Source organism: Rhineura floridana, chromosome 16 (assembly GCF_030035675.1).
Source record: "Rhineura floridana isolate rRhiFlo1 chromosome 16, rRhiFlo1.hap2, whole genome shotgun sequence".
NCBI lineage: Eukaryota > Metazoa > Chordata > Lepidosauria > Squamata > Rhineuridae > Rhineura > Rhineura floridana.
The window spans coordinates 17,404,867-17,425,504 of NC_084495.1; the positions used below are offsets into that span (position 1 = coordinate 17,404,867).

At 45.0% G+C, this 20,638-nt stretch overlaps 1 protein-coding gene across 2 annotated transcripts in view; it reads left to right on the forward strand.

Annotated features, from left to right (window-relative positions):
* Positions 1-218: 218 nt before the first annotated feature.
* The window catches only part of LOC133371393 (connector enhancer of kinase suppressor of ras 2-like), a 463,521-nt gene continuing 443,101 nt past the window's right edge, over positions 219-20,638 (forward strand). The window contains exon 1 of one of the 2 annotated variants that reach the window (XM_061598777.1): positions 219-285. In XM_061598777.1, coding sequence (XP_061454761.1) covers positions 219-285 — 67 coding nt within the window. The remainder of the gene's footprint in view (positions 286-20,638) is intronic. The other variant, XM_061598778.1, reaches the window with a different exon arrangement.

A 20,638-nucleotide genomic window follows, 5' to 3' on the forward strand; every position in this document is an offset into this window, starting at 1 on the left:
TGAATCAGTGCAGGGAAAACCTGGAGGGACAAAGCATCGGCTCATCTTTGGACTGCATCGTGACATCCTCCCGCTTCCTCCTCCAGCCATGCTCTGAGAGATCCGCTTAATTCCCCTCACCCCCACCCACCCACTCCCCATTTATTTGCTCCCCACTCCTCTTTTTCTCAACATTTTTCCCTCCCCCCTCCTCCTGGAGTGAATGATAAAGTGGTCTGATGATGGCCCTCGTTATGGAACCTATTAGCAAGTGGACGCCCAAACAAGTAGTGGACTGGATGAAAGGTAAGGGTGTTTCGATATTGCAGTCTGGGTCTCTCCCTTCTCCTCCCCCCCCGTACAACCGGTGCTTTTGGCGTGATGCATTGTTGTGATCTGAGCCCCTGCTCCTTTGAGTGTGCATTGCACAGAGTTCTCTCAGTTTTTGGAGATCCGTATGCTGTCTCATACAAGTGAGTTGACTGAGAGGCACGACTGAATGGAGAGGCTAGGCTGTGGGGTTTTTTTATGTGACACTCAAAGGCTAAAGTGCCACTGGAATCTCTTGGCTGGGAGCTGATTGCCTATATGTAAGCACCAGCCCTGGCAGAACTGTGGAATGTCCCTGTGCCTTAAGAAGACCTCCATTTAGCTATTGCACAGTGTAACAATCTTATGCCTGGCTGTCTTTAAAAAAATGTCCTGATTAGCTCTGATCTGTTCAGAACAGGTGACTTGATGCAGTAGAGCTGGACATGGTTGCAGCACTTGTGTGTGTGAGTGTGTGTGCATAGTTTTAGAAGGATTCAAGAAAAGGTCTAGTGATGGAAGGAGGGCATCCTTGAGCCACATACAGATTGCTTAGAGTCAGGACTACTCACCTTTGCTTGTGGCTTCTCTGTATTTGTATTATGCATCCTATGTGACCATCCCCGCGCGTGCCCCCCAGCACCGTGGACAGTGCAGCCGTGGCCATATAATGGAGAGTGCAAAGAGGGAGCGGAAAGGACCACCTGAGAACAACCTTGCAGGAGAAACTCTTCAGGCTAACTTGGCAGGAATGATGGATTCTCCCCATTCCCCTCCCCCTCCCTTATGTAGTCGCTACAGCCATACAAATGCATGTTTTCTATTTGGATTCTCAGTTTGTGGTCTCAGTAGCGGTAATCTGGATAAGAGGCATGGAAGTAGCTTCTGATTATAATGAAACTCATTTCTTTTTCCTGAGTAAGGGCAGGGGGCAAACAGCAGTATATATCTGTGCAGACATACATTGCGAGAAAGGGTTGGCCTTACAGAGCAAGCTAAGGACCCATGTTTTCTGCCCTATGAAGGGAACTCTGCTTTAACATTTGTTTTGTGATACATGTGTATACAATAATAAATAAAATATTTGTATGCACATACGCATACTATATATAATTCAGTGTGCGTATGTGTGTGTGCATAGAATGCATTTGTCCATGTGTCATTATAAGATTTCATGCAGTATTATACTAAAAGGCCCTAATCTTTTTCTTTTTAAATTCCTGATTATGATTACTGTTAGCCTAATAACTGATTTTAGTTTGCATGCAATTCAAATACATAGAGTGGGTAGCAGAGAAGCCTCTAATGTTATAGGACTGATTTCCAAACTGTGCATCATATGCACCAAGTATGAAAATACGATACGGTTCTGTTGAATACGTTGTCTGGATTGTAGTCCAAAACTGCTTAATTCTACATACTGGCATAATTCCACATGGTTATGTATATGATGAGCCATTGTTGAGTTTGGTGAAATGTACTCCCTGCCTCTTCTCTCCAGGACCACCACTGTCTACACACACAATAGAGTTGTGTAACTCTTCTTGACAGCAAAATATTATGTGTTACACTGTTACACACCTTTACCCCTCAGCATGTACCAGGGATCCATCACTTGACACTGGCTGAGAGGCTCATGATCCCAAACTGGCTTAGCCAGGAAAGATCTTGAAATTACAAGGTCTATGGGAAACACAGAAATAATCTGAAATTAACAAGGTCTAGGGATACTCTTAGGCACATTGGTGCTTATGAGAGGAAGAATCTTACTGTTTAGAGAGCCTTGTTACTGTTTCCAGACTTTTTTCTTTGGGAGGTGGCAGTGACAACGTTATGCGTCCATAGCACAAGTGATGTGATAGAAGGGGCCACAACACGACTGGAGGTGTATTTCTTTTCTTCTTTTTAAAAAGAAATAACAGTACTTGTTGCTGGATTCAGGGTAAATCTTGGCATCCTTTTAGTTGTATAATGTAAACTGGGAGAAAAAATCCACCACCAGTGGAATGAGGAGTTTTCCTTTAAGCATGCAAAACAGGTTTTTTTTAGACAAACAGCAAATATGGATACAACTCTTACTTATCCCCAAAACTTAGGAGTAAATCGGACAAACTAACCATTGTGGTAGCACAGTCCCTGCGTCTGAATGCAGATTGTGCCAAATTCCTATACAGCAAGAAGAAATTTGGGGGTGAAAAGTGCTATGTAGGAGGGTGCTGAGCCCCTCTGCTCACTCTTTTCCCTCCACTCCAAATCTGCATCCCCCATCTTTTAGTCAGAGTTGCAGCAGAGGAAAAATGTGTGGTGGTGGTGTATGTGTGTATGTAAGAATTTGGCACCCCCATCCCACCACTTCAAAGGACTTTAGCAATGGCCCAATTGTAATACCTTGTGTCTACTGCCATCACATCAAGTTTGTCCCTAAGTTCTTGATAAAACACCGCATAGTGTGCTTACAGACCTTGCGTGTCTGTCTTTGAAACAGCCTTTGTCTGTTGCTCATCATGACATAACAAATGCAAGGGGATTCCTTGCTGTGTTACCGGTTGTTCTTTCAAAATGAAATTTTGCATGATAACACTGGAGCGCCTAGGTATACAGGACTTGCCTTCGATAGGGGACTTTCTGAGTGCAGACTGACATACATATGCTGTCACTATTGCTTTTGCTACAACAAAGGATTAGATTTTCCTTTTACCATTTGCTCCGTAGTACAGAACAGATACGATAGCAAGATCTATGTAGCCAAACAGGAGAAAAAGGTTCATTAAATATTATATCGCAGCTAAAATGTAACATGTGGTCACTTGAGGGCTTGCCAAAATGAGGGCAGAACTGAACCTGCTTGTGGATTTGGGCTCGGTGTGCAAAAATTGCCCTCAGTGGCATAGTCATGTCACCCAGACTGGTTGTGTTGACCCACATAACTTTATTTATTGGTGTCTGGTGATGCCATCGTTATGTTAAGGCACAGTGTCGTGATAACTTCCCATTTACTACGTGATTCCAGATTGGGGGCATGACCCATATGACTCATTCAGGAAGGAAGAGGAAACAGCAGCAGAACAACAAAACAGTAAATATTTTAAGCTTCGTTTGTGGAAGAAGAAGTGGACTACCTTCAAGTCGATCCCGACTTATGGCGACCCTATGAATAGGGTTTTCATGGTAAGCGGTATTCAGAGGGGGGTTACCATTGCCTCCCTCTGAGGCTGAGAGGCAGTGACTGGCCCAAGGTAACCCAGTGAGCTTCATGGCTGTGTGGGGATTCGAACTCTGGTATCCCAGGTCATTCGTTTAGGAACAAAATATTCCATTCTGCCAACATTGCTAGTTTTGATCTGGAAAAATAAAAAAAAAGATCAGTATTCTATTTAGCTCTACTGCAAATGTGTATGTTTGCTTTTGGAAAAAAGTTGTGATCTTCATTCAGAGGAAACAAAGGAATCTGATAGTATTTAGGACTCAGATTTGACATAGGGTTTCACACCAGGGCCAATCCTTGGTGCTTATCTTCAGGGCCTTCTCTGTTGTAGCTCCCAGGATGTGGGAACTCCTTGTTTCCATTTAGCTTCCTCTTTATTGGCTTCCCATTGCTATCTGACTGAGGAGGCTTTTGACCAGATCTCTGTGTGATTTTTCTTTGCTCCTTTCTGCAGAGGATCATCTCTCAGTTATGGAATGATTTCCTTGACAAGGTGCGCCTGGCGCCAACACTGTTATCTTTCCAGCACCAGGTCAAGACTTTCCTCTTCTCCCAGGCATTTTAGCATGTGTTTTAATTGGCTTTTAAATATGTGTTTTTAAATTTGTATATTTGTTTTTAATGTTTTTAATTGTTGTAAACTGCCCAGAGAGCCTTGACTATGGGGCAGTATACAAATGTAATAAATAAATAAATAAAATAATAAATAGAGCACTTGCTTTGCCTGGCAGAAAGTAAGGATGGAGAAGAAATTTATTTAGTTCACACTTGGAAAGCAGACCTACGTAATACACACTTTCCAGAATGATACAGGAACAGAAATTCTGCAATCCTTTGAAATTTGCACTTTTCTGAATTTTGCAATGTAGTTCTGTAGTCAATAATGTGTACCAAAAAAAGCATATACTAGGGTCAAGGGTGCATGGAAATGCTTATGTTCATGGCAATAATATACAAAAATGCATTATATTAGGGAAAATTGCTTTGCAACATTGTGCATGTTAGGGAAAATTGCATTAAAACATATATAGTAGGCCAAATTTGCACTAAAATGTTGATGAATGAGGACTTTTTTAAAAAAAAAAAGGCAAACCATTGTGAACTGAATTTAAGAATGGAAAAATGAGAATCTGAAATTGACAAGGTCTCCCATTGCTAGCAGAAGGTCTTAGTTCAGTCCCCAGCATTTCCAGTTTAAAGAGTCAGCCAGCAGGTATTGGGAATGACCCTTTTCTTTCATTGGTCTTCTGTTAGTCAGAGTAGACTATACTGGGCTAGAGAGACACATTTATTCTGTCCTGGTATAAGGGAGCTTCCTATGTTCCTTGAAGTAAGGTTGTTTTGTTTTCCATGTGCTATTGTCTCTTTCGTTGTGTTTTAAAACTGCTATATGGTATGTTTTGCTTGTAAAAATATGATGTTAGCTGCTGTGAGCATTTTGTTGTGGAGTGGAAAGGCAGGATAATACTCTGCAATTTTGTATGTGACTGTACGTTTGCAGACATTTATATGTCATGTAACCATTCACATTTCTAAGTGATGTATGTAAAACAAGCCATACATAAAATAAAATAAACAATAAAACAATAAAATCAACATAAAACCAAACGCTACCTTGAAATCCCTGCTGGAACAAGAAAGTCTTAATCATGCACCTGAAGTTCAACAAGGAGGGAGCCTGTTTAATTTCAGTCAGTAGGGAACGCCAAAATCGTGGGTCGACTACACTGAATGACTGTCAAGTTTTGAAAATTCTAATAAATAATATTTTTTTATAATAATAATAATAATGGGCTAAAGTTACACGAAGCCAGATTTCAAGTGAACATCAGGAAAAACTTCCTAAGTGTTACAGCAGTACAACAATGTAACCAATGACCTAGGGAGGTGGTGGGCTCTCCAACACTGGAGGCCTTCGAGATGCAGCTGGACAGCCACCTGTTGGGGATGCTTTAAGATGGATTCCTGCACTGAGCAGAGGGTTGGACTTGATAGCCTTATAGGCCCCCTCCAACTCTACTATTCTGTGATTCTAGCAAAATAAATAAAGTGGCTGCATGTCTGGCTACCAGGAGCAGGGCTGGTGTTTGTTTGTTTTTTAAGTTGTCAATCTATGTCCATCAGTGTGGAAACCACCTCTGAGAGGTACATGGCTCATAAGGAAAGGGTGGGCCCCCTCCAAATAACCAACTAACCCTCTGGCTAATTTAGATTCTATCTTTTACAAACCTATTCAAATAGTTGAATGATGAGGCTTCCTTGTCACTCTCTGATGAGACTTTATTGAGCTCCGTGTTAACCCTAGCCTGAACTCTGACGGTTTTCCAACCTTAAGACGCCTTGTTGTGCATTCTCCTCATAGTGGAGATCCATCTTTGCACTCTTCTTGTCCATTTGAATCCTAGTCCACTGAGTAGTTCAGACTTTGTTCAGGTTGCTGATCTAATCTGTCATTCATTCAAAGTCTTGAAAAGTGAAGCCTTCTAAACTGGGGCAGTCTGAAAATGCTGCATTGGCTGCCAGCAAGGTACACTGGGCTAGGTACAAGGTCTTCGTACTAGCATGCACAGCTCTGAATGGATTGGGACCCAAGTACCTAAAAGGGTGCCTTCTCCAGTTTGAAGCATCTTGGGCCCTGTGACAGTCAGTAGAGGCCTTGTTGGGCATGCCATTGCTGGGTACTGCTTGGCTGGTGTTGACCCACGAAAGGGCTTTGTCAGTCACAGTTCCTCATTTCTGGAATGCCCTCCCTGATGAGGTGTGTCTGCCTCCCTATTTATTAACTTTCAGGAACAAATTAAAAACATTCTTGTGTACTCAGGCATTTGATGACTGAAAGTTTCTGTTCCTGGGAACCTTGAAATTATTAACTGTGCAAGTGTGTGTTGTTGTTTTACTTCCATTGTATTGCTTTAAGGCTGATGGGTTTGCTTCTACCCTGGACTTCTTTGGGAGGAAACAGTGGAGGCTGGTCTATAAGGGCACTGCCCCACCAAGCTCCCTCTGGCCTCAGCCAGCCCCCTACTGCTTACTTACAACCAGTTGGGGGTTCTCCTCCTCCTCCTCAGTTGTTGCCCCTGTAGAACTCAGCAGGGAGGAAGATGGGGACAAAGCCAGCATTAGTTGGCTCCACCTGCCATCAGCTCTGTCTCCACCTACTGTTGGGCTCTCTGACTTCTGCCCCGCCAGTACTAATGGGTGCCAGCCACCACTGGGAAGCAAGGCGGGATACAAACTTAAAAAAGAAACAAACACACTGAAATAGAACAGAATGTGACATAAACAAGGGATTGCTCCTATCACAAGACCAGGATGAGTATGGATTCCATCACAAGGTGGCTGCAGCATCCCCTTGGTGTATTAATAAAGAGAGAGATGGTTAACTCCACCTTCACACATAGGTCTATTCAGTGGAGGCTAGTCAATTAGGGCAAGTGGGGCATTGGGCCACCAAGCCCAATCTGTCCTCAGCCAGCCATCACCTCCTATCTCCTTACTTACAACCAGCCTAGGGGTGACACTAGCTGTCAGCCTCCTCCTTAGGCTGCTTTTACACTGCAATTTATTCCATTATTCTGACGATTTCTTACCTCGTAATTTGCACATTATTTATTTATTCATTGATTTATTTATTGAATTTATTAGTCGCCCATCTGGCTGGTTATCCAGCCACTCTGGGCGATGTACAAAATAGACGTACAAATACATTAGACATTAACCATCTAAAAACAATGATAATAAAATCTAGCCCACATTATATTTGACCTTTCGCACAGTGTACAAGCTAGCTCTGGAATTCTAGTGGAATGTAGTGCAAATTTAGTGCAAATTTCAATGATAAATGATACGAGAAATAATCCGTTAGTGAGGCTGGGAACTCAGAAATTCACAGGAGTTTTTTGCTAGCTGCAGCCGCTCACGTGACAGGCATCCCTGCATGGAGTGCATTCCCGCCCTTTCGTCGCACGGTGTTGAGCCGTTGCTTCCCCACGAGGGCCAGGGAGGGGGGAGGCATGAGCTCCAGGTTTCCCAGCTGTCAGAGGGCGTGGAAGACCAAGGAATTGTTGAGCCTGAGCAAGACTTTGGGAGCGGAGGGAAGTTTGACTCCGGACCAGTTCCCATGGATAGTGCACCGCCCCCCGACAGATTGGAGGAGCTGTTGGAAGATGTTCCAGAGAAGGCGGTGACTCCCCCTTGCTAAGCAGTTCCCGGGATGCCTCGAGCGCGTCACCGCCCCCTGACCTTGAGCCGGTTGCTAAGGAGATGGTTCTTTTGGATGAGCCATTGGAGGCACACACCCCGTCACCCCGCTCACGATGCCGCGAGAAGCAGACAGGACAGAGGCAGGACTTGCGGAGGAGCCAGAGATTACAATCTAAAACTTTCCCCACTTAAGACTGTCACACTCTGGATTAAGTTGCTGAGTCATCTTTCTTCACGCGTTGTAGAGCATGTCTACAGTGCAGTTAGGGACTTCTAGTGAGCTAGGTTAGAGATTTCTATGAAGCGTACTGCTTTTGATGTATCCATTACTTTAATAAGACAAGATTTGATTGCACCTATGTCTCAGCCTCATGAATCCCGCTCTGAACAGGACACACGGGGTTTTTTTGCCTGATGAAAATTGTACCAGTATTCCGGTATCGGCATTGATAGCAGCAGCATCCCTCCCCATGTCAATGCAACTAAAATAATTTAAAAAGCCAGATCCTAAAGGGAGAGGGCTCACATGGTGATGGGATGAGATGGGGAACAGTGTGCATGTGTGCAATGAGTGAAGGACAAAAACAAGCCATGTGAAAGACGGTTGTGCAAAAGGCCAGTAGATGAGCTGAAAAAGCTGCTGTTCCTTAAACCAATAGCTACTGCAGTGTGAAAGGAACTTTAGAAATCGGGAGAGAAGCGCTACCTTTTTAATCCGTTAAACGAACGCAATCAGCCTCATGTGTGAAAGCAGCCAATGTCTCAGTGTTGCCCTTACAGATTTCAGCAGGGATAAGGATAGGGACAAAACCAGAATTCGGTGGCTCTGCCTATCATTTGGCTCCAGCTGAGTCAGCCATTTGCTTTGGCTCCCCCTACTGTGGGGCTCCCTAGCTACCATCCTACCAGCCCCAAGGGGTACCAGCCTCCACTGGCTCTCTTTCAGGGCAGACGCTGTGGAAGAATGTCAGCCGAGATACCTGGAGGAGTCTCAAGACTTCTGACCACTCACAGTGCGACAGAAGCACTGGAGAAGACAGCTGTGGTAAGGAGGAGTGTACTGGGTGCCAGGGCTTCTTGTGGGCACAAACTGCAGCCTAGGTTGCCTCCTATGCATCATTCCCCCCTCCCTGAAAGTAGATGCATCACCACCAAAGAAAGGACACAGACCCAAGTCTAATGCTAGATTCCAGATTGATTGATTTATTGATTGATTGATTGCATTTGTATACCGCCCTGTTGTGGAATTTTCTCCTTAATGGAGTCCTTGTCCAGGAAACTGAGGCAGGTTGAAGCTTACAGCTGTTTTTTATATTTACTATTGTAAGGAGTCCCTGCGAGCGTGTGCTATGGCGGGAGACTGCCTTCTTCCCCGCTTCTTGGGTTTTTATAGGTTTGTACAAGGTACAGTCATGTGTCCCAAGGTACCCAAGAAGGGGCTTTACCTGTTTCCACTTCCACCTGGCCGTGTGATTCATCAGGTAGTTCTCCATTACTGGGATGTTAAAACGCACATACCCATCTTTTGTCTGCCCTGCCCTGTCGCAATATCGGTCCCCTTCCACCTTATCTACATACTAATACCAACGACCCCTGAGGATGAGGTTTTCCACTTCAGCCCCATAGCCGAAGCTCTCTGGGCAGTTTACAACAAGAGACAGCATTGGGGCCAGAACCTAGAACCAAGGCAAGTTTGCCAGACCAAGGATCGCTTCAAAGGTTCCCCTTGCTCCAACAAGGGTGGGGAGCACCCCAAGGCTTTTAAAGCCTCTGTCTCCAGATTACCCCTCCAGGCTCCACCCCCCTGTAGAGAACATCCGAGCCTTAAAGGGCCAACGCTCTGGCCTGAAGACAGGCACTCCTCCTCTGTTCCATAGCCTCCCTCCTGGTGTGCTTCCTGTGCTGCCAGACTGGTGATGTGCGGTGGGAAGCACCTAGTCTTCAGGCTCACAGGGAAGGTGCCTGTGAGGGTCCAGGCTCTGGTGGTCTGGGAGATTCCTTTGGGGCCTCCTGCCCAACAGCTCAGGTGCACTGGTCTCCCCTTGTTTAACAGTCAGCTCTGAGCCCAGCTCCCCATCCGGTACCCCTGCAGCATCCTTTGTGTCAGGCTCAGGCAATGGTGCCTGTGTGGATCTCGGCTCTGTGCCCTGCAGGCCATGATGCTCTGGGAGGTTCCTCTGGGGATTGCTGTCCTACAGCTTCAGATGTAATGGTCTCGCTATCTGATGCCCCTGCAGCCTCTGACTCCATGTCCAGATCAGTACTAGATTCAGGGGTCAGGGCACTAGGGCTCCTATTTTGAACCCCATGGCACTCAAATCTCTTCTTTCTATTCCCCTTTCCATTAGCAGCCCTCGGTGTCTGACAAGCAGCAAATCTGGCATGTGGTATATTTTTCCCTGGATTTATTTTTCTGTAAGAGTCTCTCTGGCTTCCACATTGCAGTTACCCTGCAAAGACTTTGAGATGCCTTAAGAAACTGAATTTTAAAAAATGCATCTACAAAACTTACTTTGGAGATTCTGGGTAGCTTTGTATTCCTGAATGTGTATTGCATGCAGCAAGCAAAATGACTGAGAAACTTCAGGCTGCTCACTCATAGGAGCGATTGTGACTTTCACAAGAGGGGGTGGTATGGAGGAACCCCAAAGTTTGCAGAAGTAAAATAAAAACTTTTTTTTGGGGGGGAACCTTAAAGTTGGGGGATGAGAACCCAAAAGCAGTAATGAGGATTGTAAGAGCTCAGTGGTCACAGGATGCTGACTGACTATTGGGGCTGGGGGCTGAAAATGTGGAGGGGAGAGGGAGAATGGAATGGAGTGTCATGGAAGAAGGCATGGCTAGCTGGCATCTCAAACCCTTTATTGGGATGGCTAATGTAGGTGGCTTTAAAGACCATTTCATGATGGACAGATCAACTGGTGGCTACTAGCCATGACAGCTAAAAAATGGAACTTCCATGTTTGGAGGAATTCTGCCTCTCATTGTCAGACACTGAAGACAGTGCTTGGCCCCAGAAGGGCTCACAGAGTTGTAATGCATTTTGCTATCAGATATCTGTGAATAGGACTATCACTGTGGCTTGCCTTGGACTTGTCAAAAGGAGTGTTAATAACCCAGGGTATTCTGGTGATGTGTTTCCATGGGAACTAATTGTTAGATGATATTCCCCAAGTCTTTTAAATGACTAGGAAACCCCTGAAAGGGGGCAAGCCTTTCCCCCCAACCACCACTCCTGGCTAAGGATGATGTAATCTAAATGTCTGTGCACTAGGGGTGGGTGAGAATTTTTATTTATTTCAAGCAAGATTTATCAAATTTGCACTTTGCAAAACAATGTGTGAACCAAAACACAGCCATCCTTCAAAATCTGCACTAATTTGAATTTTGTGATGCAGTTTGTCAACCAAACAATGTTTACTAAAATGCATATATCAGGGGAAAGTGTGCATAAAATGAATCTATGAGTGAAAATAACATGCAAAACAGCATTATATGATGGAAATTACTTGCAAAGATGTGTACATTAGTCAAAACTAGATACAAAAATGTGTTTATTAGGAGAAATTTGCACTAAAATGCTGGAGAATTTTCATGAGGACTTTTTAAAATTAAAAAATTGCAAATTGCAGAAAAGTGGAGAATTTAAGATTAGGAAAACAAGAGAATCAAAATTGGCAGATCTTTCCACCCCTACTGTGTGCAGAGGGCAACACAAGCAGTAGCTTGAGTCAAAGGTCACTTCCAGATGACCTGTTTATTGAGCATTCATCCTGATGTCCTTGCACAAGGTTTGTGGGGAGGCTAGATGATGTCGACTGCTTATTGAGCTGATTCTGGCTTGTTTGCCAGGAGGTTAGACAATGTTGTGTCAAGCAGCAGTTGCCCCACACTTTCCAGTGCATTTTCCTGTCATTTTCTTTATCACAAAAAGTCCAATTTTATTATTTTTTGGTGGGGAGCCCTGAGAGTTCATTGTGCAAGATTGCTAAATCAACTTTAATTGTGCAACCTGAACTTGCCAGTATGTGATTGAATCCACCCAAAAATAGCAACAGTCTGGAAGCATCCCAAAAGAGCAGTTTTCAAGCAGTTTTCAGTAGCCAGTGTGGAGAAGCAGGTCAGAGTGCTGGGCTAGGACCTGGGGACCAAAGTTCAATCCCCACTCAGCCAAGAAGCTCATTGAGTGACCTTGAGCTAGTCACTGTCTTTTTAGATATGGGGAATGTTTGGTCCTCCAGATGTTGCTGAACTATAACTTCCATCATCGCTAGCCACTGGCCATGCTTGCTAGGGCTGATGGGAGTTGTAGTTCAGCAAATCTGGAGGCCAAAGATTGCTCGCACCTGGCTGAAAGAGAAACAGCAAGCATTCCCTGTTTGCTCTATGACAGCCTTTCCCAACCTTTGGGTCTCTAGTTGTTGTTGGACTACAAGTCCCATCAACCCAAGCCAGCATGGCCAATGGTCAGGAATGGTGGGAATTGTAGTTCAGCAATATCTGGGGACCCAAAGGTTGGGAAAGGCTGCCTACGACCTTCTGAAGATGTGCAGATGGTTGCACCTGCTCTGCCAGATTGTGCACCTCTGTACAGAAACGCTGCCGGTTTCCTTGGAAGGGCTCTGCCTCAGTGGTAGAGTGTCTGCTTTGTGTGCAGAAGGTCCCAGGTTCAATCCCCAATATCTCCAGGTAGGGCTGAGAGAGACTCCCTTCCTTCATGAAAAGTCTGGAGAGCCACTGCCAGTCAGTGTAGACAACAGTGAGCTAGATGGACCAGCTTCTTTGGAAGAAGCAAAGACTTTTTGTTGTTATGTGCCTCCAAGTCAACTGTGACTTATGGTGACCCTATGAATCAGTGACCTCCACAAGCATCTGTCATGAACCACCCTGTTCAGATCTTGTATGTTCAGGTCTGTGGCTTCCTTTCTGGAATCAATCCATCTCTTGTTTGGCCTTCAACTTCAACTTCGCTGGACCGGCCATGTTGTTTGAATACCTAATCACTGTCTTCCAAAGCAGCTACTTTACTCCCAACTTAAGGATGGAAAACAGAACATCGGTGGACAGCAAAAGAGGTTTAAAGATGTTCTTAAAGCGAATCTAAAAAAATGTAACATAAACATTGAGAACTGGGAAGTCTTGGCCCATGAACGTCCCAAATGGAGGTCAGCTATTATCAAAGGTGCTGTGGACTTTGAAGAAGCACGAATACAGGGCGAATGGGACAAACGAGCTAAGAGGAAGGCACATCAAACAAATCCTCATCACGACCATCTTCCATCTGGAAACCTATGTCCTCACTGTGGGAGGCTGTGTGGATCCAGAATTGGCCTCCACAGTCACAGACCCACTGTTAAATACCTTATCTTGGAAGACACTCTTACTCGGCCACAAGTGATCACCAATGAATGAATGTGATGGACCAGTGGCCTGACTCACTGTAAGACAACTTCCAATGCTACTCGTATTTTAAAAAATCTATATAGATATACACTCACGGATGGACCCTGTCCCTGGCAATGTTCTCTGCCATCAAGCAGCACATGCAGTGAAATATAGGAGAATAAAATGACAATCCTTAAACTGTGTTTTAAACTAAAACCGTGGGAATATAACAGCCAAATCAGGTATGGAGTTAAATGCATTTTTACATCTGAGATGCTGATTTGTCAACATGCAAATAGCATCAGCTAATTAACAAGAAGAGAACAGGCGTGGTGGAGGGGAAATTCTGTCATCCCTTTCGCAGGGCCAAAGACAATTCTTCTGTAACTGTTCTTTGCTTGGGGCAGTGGCGGTGTGGGGGGGGAGGAATCCCCCAGGGTCAACCTTTAGAATCCCCCCACCTCCAATTGTAACAGCATCCTGGCTGTTTCCAGTAATACATTTTGAGGTGTGCTGATTGATAAATGAAATATAGAGCTGTTGTTGTTGCTGCATTTATTTTAGAAACCCGGTTATGAAATTTCATTGTGAATTGTGGGCAGCCTGTTTTGTTTTCCTTCAGATGCATTTCTTTTGCAGTCTAGAGAGCACTGTGTGTGTACAAATGAATGGTTCGGTGTGTGACATCCCAGTGTTTCCAATTCAACAGCCACAACATCCGTTGCGGTCTTCTCTTCAGGAGCCTGGCCTGCAAGGTGATTGAGCAGCTGTGTGTGTTTGTGTGGGTATGTAAATATATAAGATCAGTACCTTCTTAAATGCACCTTTTTAAAAAGCAATAGCTTCATAAGGAGTCATTTATCCCAAGTCCTGCTGATTGATAGCAGTGTTTTGCCTGCCAAAGCTCTGGAGGTTCCAATCGACCTGGATGTTCAGCTGTAAATGCCCCATTTCACAAATGCAAAACCCAGTTTCCCACCCTAGACTCCAATTTCCCCCCCTTCCCCTAATTCTCAGCCAGGCTGCAGCCATGAAGCAGAGGGAAACACAAGCAAATTTAGCTGGTAAATTGATTAACCATGCTGCATTGATCCTGTTCAGAATAATTACATGTTCTCAGCAAAAGGGTTTTCCTCAGTACGTAATCCACCAATTTGAAGATGGTTCATAAAAAATAAAAAACATGGAAGGATGGGGGGGGAGCAGGGAGCAAAGATGCTGATGACGTGAATGGGCTTGTTAACATTCACCTCATGCAGCTTTCTGGCAAACCCCTTTCAGTCTCTCTCTCTCTCTCTCTCTTTGGCCTCTCATTAAGTCACTACCTGCTTTGTGGCAATGTGTCATGAAAAGGGAGTCTCCCAGTACTGCAGAATGCAATGCATAAAAATGGTAAAACACCATGGAAAGCCAGACTGTATGGATGGGGGAGAAATTACATTCAGTTCGCATTTGAAGGCAAACCTACCTAGTTTGTACTTTCCGAAACAAGGCATGAACAGAAACACACCCATCCTTTGATTTTGCACTCCTCCAAATGTTGGATGCAGTTCTCTTGTTGCGTAACGTGTACAACAATGTGGAGTGCTTAAAAATGCATATATATTGGTGAAAATAACATAGAGAAATGCTTTTATGTTGGGGAAAACCGCTTTGCAAACTTTTGTATGTTAGGGGAAATTTGCATACAAAAATGTGCATATTATAAGAAATTTGCACTAAAATGCTGATGACTTTTCATGAGGACTTAAAAAAAATATCACAAACTGATGTGGGAAATGTGATTTGCCGGTCTCTATGCCAGAGCAGATCTTACCATCATCTACCTAAGCAGCCATGCACCTATTAAGCTATGTGTTTCTTCCAGTTTTATTCCTTTCAGATGTATTGTGCCATTTAAGTCTCTGTTCACATAAGAGACTTAAATCTGCTTAACTGGCATTGCACAAGAACAAAAGAAGAGCCTGCTGGATCAGGCCAGTGGTCAGCATCCTGTTCACACAGTGCCCAACCGGATGCCTGTGGGAAGCCTGCAAGCAGGACCTGAATGCTCTCTCCCCTTCTGTGGTTCTCAGCAAATGATATTCAGAAGCATACTGCCTCCGACTATGGAGGGAGAGCAGAGCCATCATGTTGTCCTGGCTTCTCAGGGAATCCAGGGAATTGGAGGCTTCTTTTCTGAAGAGGGGGTTGGGGCTGGGATCTCTTAACAGCAAGCATCTTACTTGAATTACAGCTCCCAGGATTCTCTGGAGGTAATTCCAGGACCCGTTAAACTGGTATATTGGTTTTAGACCAGTTGGAGAGTATTATCTTAGCTCTAGCTGTACTACTCTGCATGTATTGATGAAGCTAGGTCTGAGAGAGCCATCTCCAGTTAGGAGGTGCTTCTCATTATCAGTTCTCCCAAGGTAATTCTTCTTTAAATGTGCATAACCAAAATTTGAATGCACAAGTTTACAGGTTAATCCAGGTGTGGGGAACCTTTGGCCCTCCAGATGTTGCTGGACTATAACTCCCAACATCCCTGACCTTTTGCCATGGTAACCAGGGCGGATGGGAGCTGTAGATGCAGCAACCTCTAGAGGGCCTACGGCTGGGGGTTAATCCAAGACAGAAGTGAGCTACAAGCTGGGAGTGAAGCCCCTAAATAATGTGATCACAAAAGCTGGACCATACTGGCAATTTGTTCTACGGTGTATTCCTTGACCTGTGATTTGTCTAATTTAGACTGTTCTATGTAATCCGCACCCTACTCAGCATATAAATCCAAAGGGCTAGGCCAGAGCCTTTGTGAGCCTAAAACAGAATATCCAAATAGCAACTCCATCCATCACAAAAATGTAATAATAAATAATAGACAGGTGTCACCTTTAATGGTATCCAAATAGGGTCAACTGCAGGGCTCAAGAGCTCCCTGGTAAGGTAACCTCTAGTGGATCACTGGTTACAGTAGGCTGCACTGTGAGCAGCCCACCATTGTCATTGCCCACAATGCCCTGACATAAGGCAGATCCACACTTTACATTTAAAGCACTATTGTAGCACTTTTAACAGTCAGGGCTTCACCCAAAGAATCCTGGGAACTGCAGTTTGAGGGGGCTGAGAGTTGTTAGAAAACCCCTATTCCCCTCATAGAGGTTCATTTCCCAGAGTGGTTAACAATCAATCCCTCTTCCTGGGGAACTTCTCAGGCTGGGCCCTTGTCCTATATCCCAATAAGAAGGGTTCCTGACAGTTAGCATTTTGAGGGGGGCCACTGAGGGCAGCTTGCCTGAGCCAACCCCTTCCTAAATCTTGTCGCTGGTACTGACCTGGCAGGCCACAATATATGGCTGGTGAGCCGCATTTGGCTCAGTGGCTCATTAATTGTGCAGTCCTGTCTGGAGTCATGATAAAGTGTGGCGCCATAACTTGAAACCCTGCAAGGAGACATGTCAGAAATCTAAACAAGTGAATTCATGCATGCAAAGATGCATGACTGGGATACAGGCTGTCGCTTATTGGTAGTCAACATATGTTTTATGCAGGGATGTTTCTGTTTCAACCCCCAGCATCTCCAATCAAAGCGGGAGTGGGGAGCAAGTGGCCCTCCAGATGTTGCTACACTATAGCTCCCATCAGCCCTGACCATCGGCTATACTGGGGTTTATGGGAGTTGGAGTCCCACAATATCTAGAGGGCCACAAGCGTCCCATCCCTGAATTAAAGGATCCAATAGCAAGTGATGGGAAAGATCTCTGGCTGAGGCCCATGAGAGTTGAAACCAATGGGCTAGATCGACCAGTGTTCTGTCCCAGTACAAGGAAGCTTTAGATATGTATGTGCCATCAAGACAGGCCATCCCCACAACTTGTTCAAGGAAAACCCGGCAACCTGGACCCTTAATAGGCACTCCCTGGGAGAACATCTTTGAGCTGAGGTGAAGTAACATCCAGCACAGCAGACAGAGCAAAGAAAAATCTTGCATGGACCGTGTTTTGCTTGATGCTTCTGTTGACTAGGCGGCTTCTCTTCTACCCCTCTTCCCACTGCTTTTCTCCAACCCTTTGTCTGAATCATAACCAGTACTGTACCTTACTGTAGCGCAGCTAACTGGTGGGAGAATGTTTTGGCAGGATTATGACAGGCCTAGACAGAGCATTTCAGCATCCTCATGCAATACCTGAGTTATTTTTAGGCCTTGTTATTTCTGCAGCAGGGTTTTTAGGAGAGTCTGAGTCTTGGAGGAACAGGTGCAACCAAAGGTGGGGGCTTCTACAGCTGAGTAGAAGTTACTTGGGCTGGATGACTGTCTCAAGAAAAATTATTTATAAAAGTATTATATACCAACCTTGTGCAAAACATCAGTGTTTGGTACACAGTGGTGTACGGCAACATAAAAACCCTTTAAAAGGGAACAATCATGAAAATGGATGGCTGCCTACTCAAAAGCCAAGCTAAACAGATGCATATGACTGTCATCATAAAAAAGCCTTCCAGAGATGCCTAAAAGTCAAAAGCAAAGATGCCTGCCCAGTCTTTGCTGGAAGAGCATTCCAGAGCCTGGGACCAGTGACACTAAACAACCACTAAAGTTCTCATTGAGGCCAGTTGGGCTAGTGTAACACAGGTGACAATTAACTGTGCTCCTCCAGATTATCTCAGTGATTGGGCTGCGGTATGAAGGGCTCAGGTGGTCCTTAAAGTATCCTGGACCCAAGTTGTTCAGGACTTTGTGTATTAACACAAAAGCCTTGAACCTGGCCCGATAGGATATTTTCTTCCAAAGAGTTGTGTGATGCTTATTGCTATCAGTGGTGCTTGTAGAAGAATTTAACAACCACCCTTGCAATGCCAATGTAGGTGCTGCTTACCTGGAAAGCGCAGAGAAAGGGAGGTCAAGGCTGCGCAGGTGCACCAGTGGGAGTGCCATATTGGCAGTCCTACCAGTGCAACAGTATGGTCCAGGTCTCACCCCAGGCCTGTCCAGGTAAGCATCAGGGCAATTCGGCCCCACCACATTTGCCACTATTGACAACTATTTTCAGTCTGGGTCAAGCACAAAGTTACAGTCAAGTCCTTTAACATCAGGGCTTGGGTGTATGTGGTAGCATACCATGCTTTCATATGGAGAAGGCATCTGTACAAACATGTTCTTCCTGATGTTAAGAAGCTACTGTATATTGGGCCAGGTAATGGACCCCTCTGTTTCCTGTTCTGACTAGCAGCAAGGCATGCTTTCCCAACCGGGTGCCATCCAGACATTATTGGCCTCCAACTCCCATGAGTTGCAGCCAGCATAGCCATGGCAGGCAAGGCTGATGGGGGCTGTAGCCCCAAATATCTGGAGGGCACTAGGTCAGGGAAGGCTGCTCCAAGGTCTCAACAGCCCTAGTAACTGAAGTCCTTTAATTAAGATGATAGGGACTGAATCTGGAACCTTCTGCATGTAAATCATAGGAGATACAAACCATGAACAATGCAGAATTGCAGCCTGTGTTCTGCATTAGTTGCACGTTGCCTTTATACAGATGCAAAACTCATGATCATAGGAAGCTACCTTATATTGAATCAAACCATTGGTCCATTTAACTGACTATGATGTAAACCAACTAGCAGTTTAGACAATTCACTGACTGGAGTGGTTTCAGACAGGAGCCTTTCCCAATCCTGCCTGGAGATGCCAAGGACTGAACCGCAGACCTTCTGGATGCAAAGCTTGTGTGCTGCCTACAACTGAGATAAACCCATGTCTCCATCCAAGGTGACTGTGACTCTCTTACAGAGCTTAGAAAAGTTACTTTTTTTGAACTACAACTCCCATCAGCCCAATCCAGTGGCCATGTTGGCTGGGGCAGATGGGAATTGTAGTTCAAAAAAGTAACTTTTCCAAGCTCTGCTCTCTTGTAGGGATGGGATCCATTGGCCAGTGCCAGTTCAAAAGCATTCCTTTGACCCAACAGGCTCGCTGCTGCTTTTACTGTTCCATGTTTTCCCTCGCAAAAAATGCTGATTAAAAAAAATGCACTCAAGCTACTTGCAGCACATATAACAGTAAAAAGGTGTAGGGTTTGACTAGCGTTGTATGCCTCGGTTTTTGGAAGAGAGAGGTGGAGACATACTGGAACCGGTGGAACAGTGACTATGTTTCTACCCTGATTTGTGCTGAAATGGTGCAGGGATGCTTGTGCAGGATTGCCAGGGTTGCAGCCAGGATCTGCATTTGCCAATTTAGATGCATATATTGCATATTTAGAGATGGAAATGGAAATGGACTGCCTTCAAGTTGATCCCGACTTATGGCGGCCTTGCGAATAGGGTTTTCATGGTAAGCGGTATTCAGAGGGGGTTTACCATTGCCTTCCTCTGAGGCTGAGAAGTAGTGACTGGCCCAAGGTCACCCAGGGAGTGTCATGGCTATGTGGGGATTCAAACCCTGGTCTCCCAGGTCCTAGTGCAACACCTTAACCACTACACCACACTGGCTCGCATATTTAGAGATAAATCCCCATAATTTGAAAAATACTGTATATCTCACCATAGTAGGGAACACTGTGAGCAGGTGACTTATGTGCCTTCTCCATTTGCCCAGTCCAAGTGAGCACTGCGAATTCAAGGCCTCTAACCTCCCTTCTTAAAAACTCTTTATCTTTAAACCAAACTTTGACCATGCAGCCCTTCAAATGGGGGTCACTTTCAAATAGAAGAGTGTTCTCTATAAAGTAGGGCACATGGCCATTTGTGAGGAACATATTAATACTTAAACTGAGCCAGACCATTGGTCCATCTAGCTCAGTATTGTCTACACTGACTGGCAGTGGCTCTTCAAGGTTTCAGACAGGATTCTTTCCCAGGCCTACCTGGAGATGCTGAGGATCGAACCTGGGACCTTCTGCATGCAAAGCAGAAGCTCTTACACTGAAATGTGGTCCTTTCCCCTTTGGTGGGCAGCCCATCCACCTCTGGAGAGATGGTGACTCATAGACCCAAAGTCATCCAGTGAGCTTCTGTGGGGATTTGAATCTGGATCTCTAGCAGCCCTTCAGAGAACTGTCATCTTTAAAGTAGGATGCATGCCCACCCTGCTCCTAGGCTAAGAGAAGAGAGTTAGGAGGGAGGCTGTGCTATGCGTAAGGAGCCGTTCCAAGGTTAATTCATTTACCTTTAATGATGCAGCTGGGACTGTTTCCTTGCTCAAGTCTCAAAGCCTTCTGTAAGCTCAAAAGGAAATAAGGATCTGCAATGATACCATTTGTTTGAAGCCTCTGGATTGACAGGCCTCATGTATAATTGCTAGGAGCCTAGTTATGTTCTCTTCCTTGGTTAACAAAGCAGTGTGTTTGCCTTGCTGAATTTTAGCTTCCAGTCTGAGGCTCCAGCAGCTGCTGGCCTCAAGAATCCTGGGCTGAAGAACTGTTAGCTGCTGCTGCTACTAATGACCTTGGCCTAACCCTAACAATTCTTCCCTTGGAATACTGTAAACAGGGCCGGCTCCAGGCATGCAGGGGCCCTTGGGCATCAGCTTACCCTGGCCCCCTGGTGGGTGTGTGGGTGTGTGCATGCGCATGTATGCTT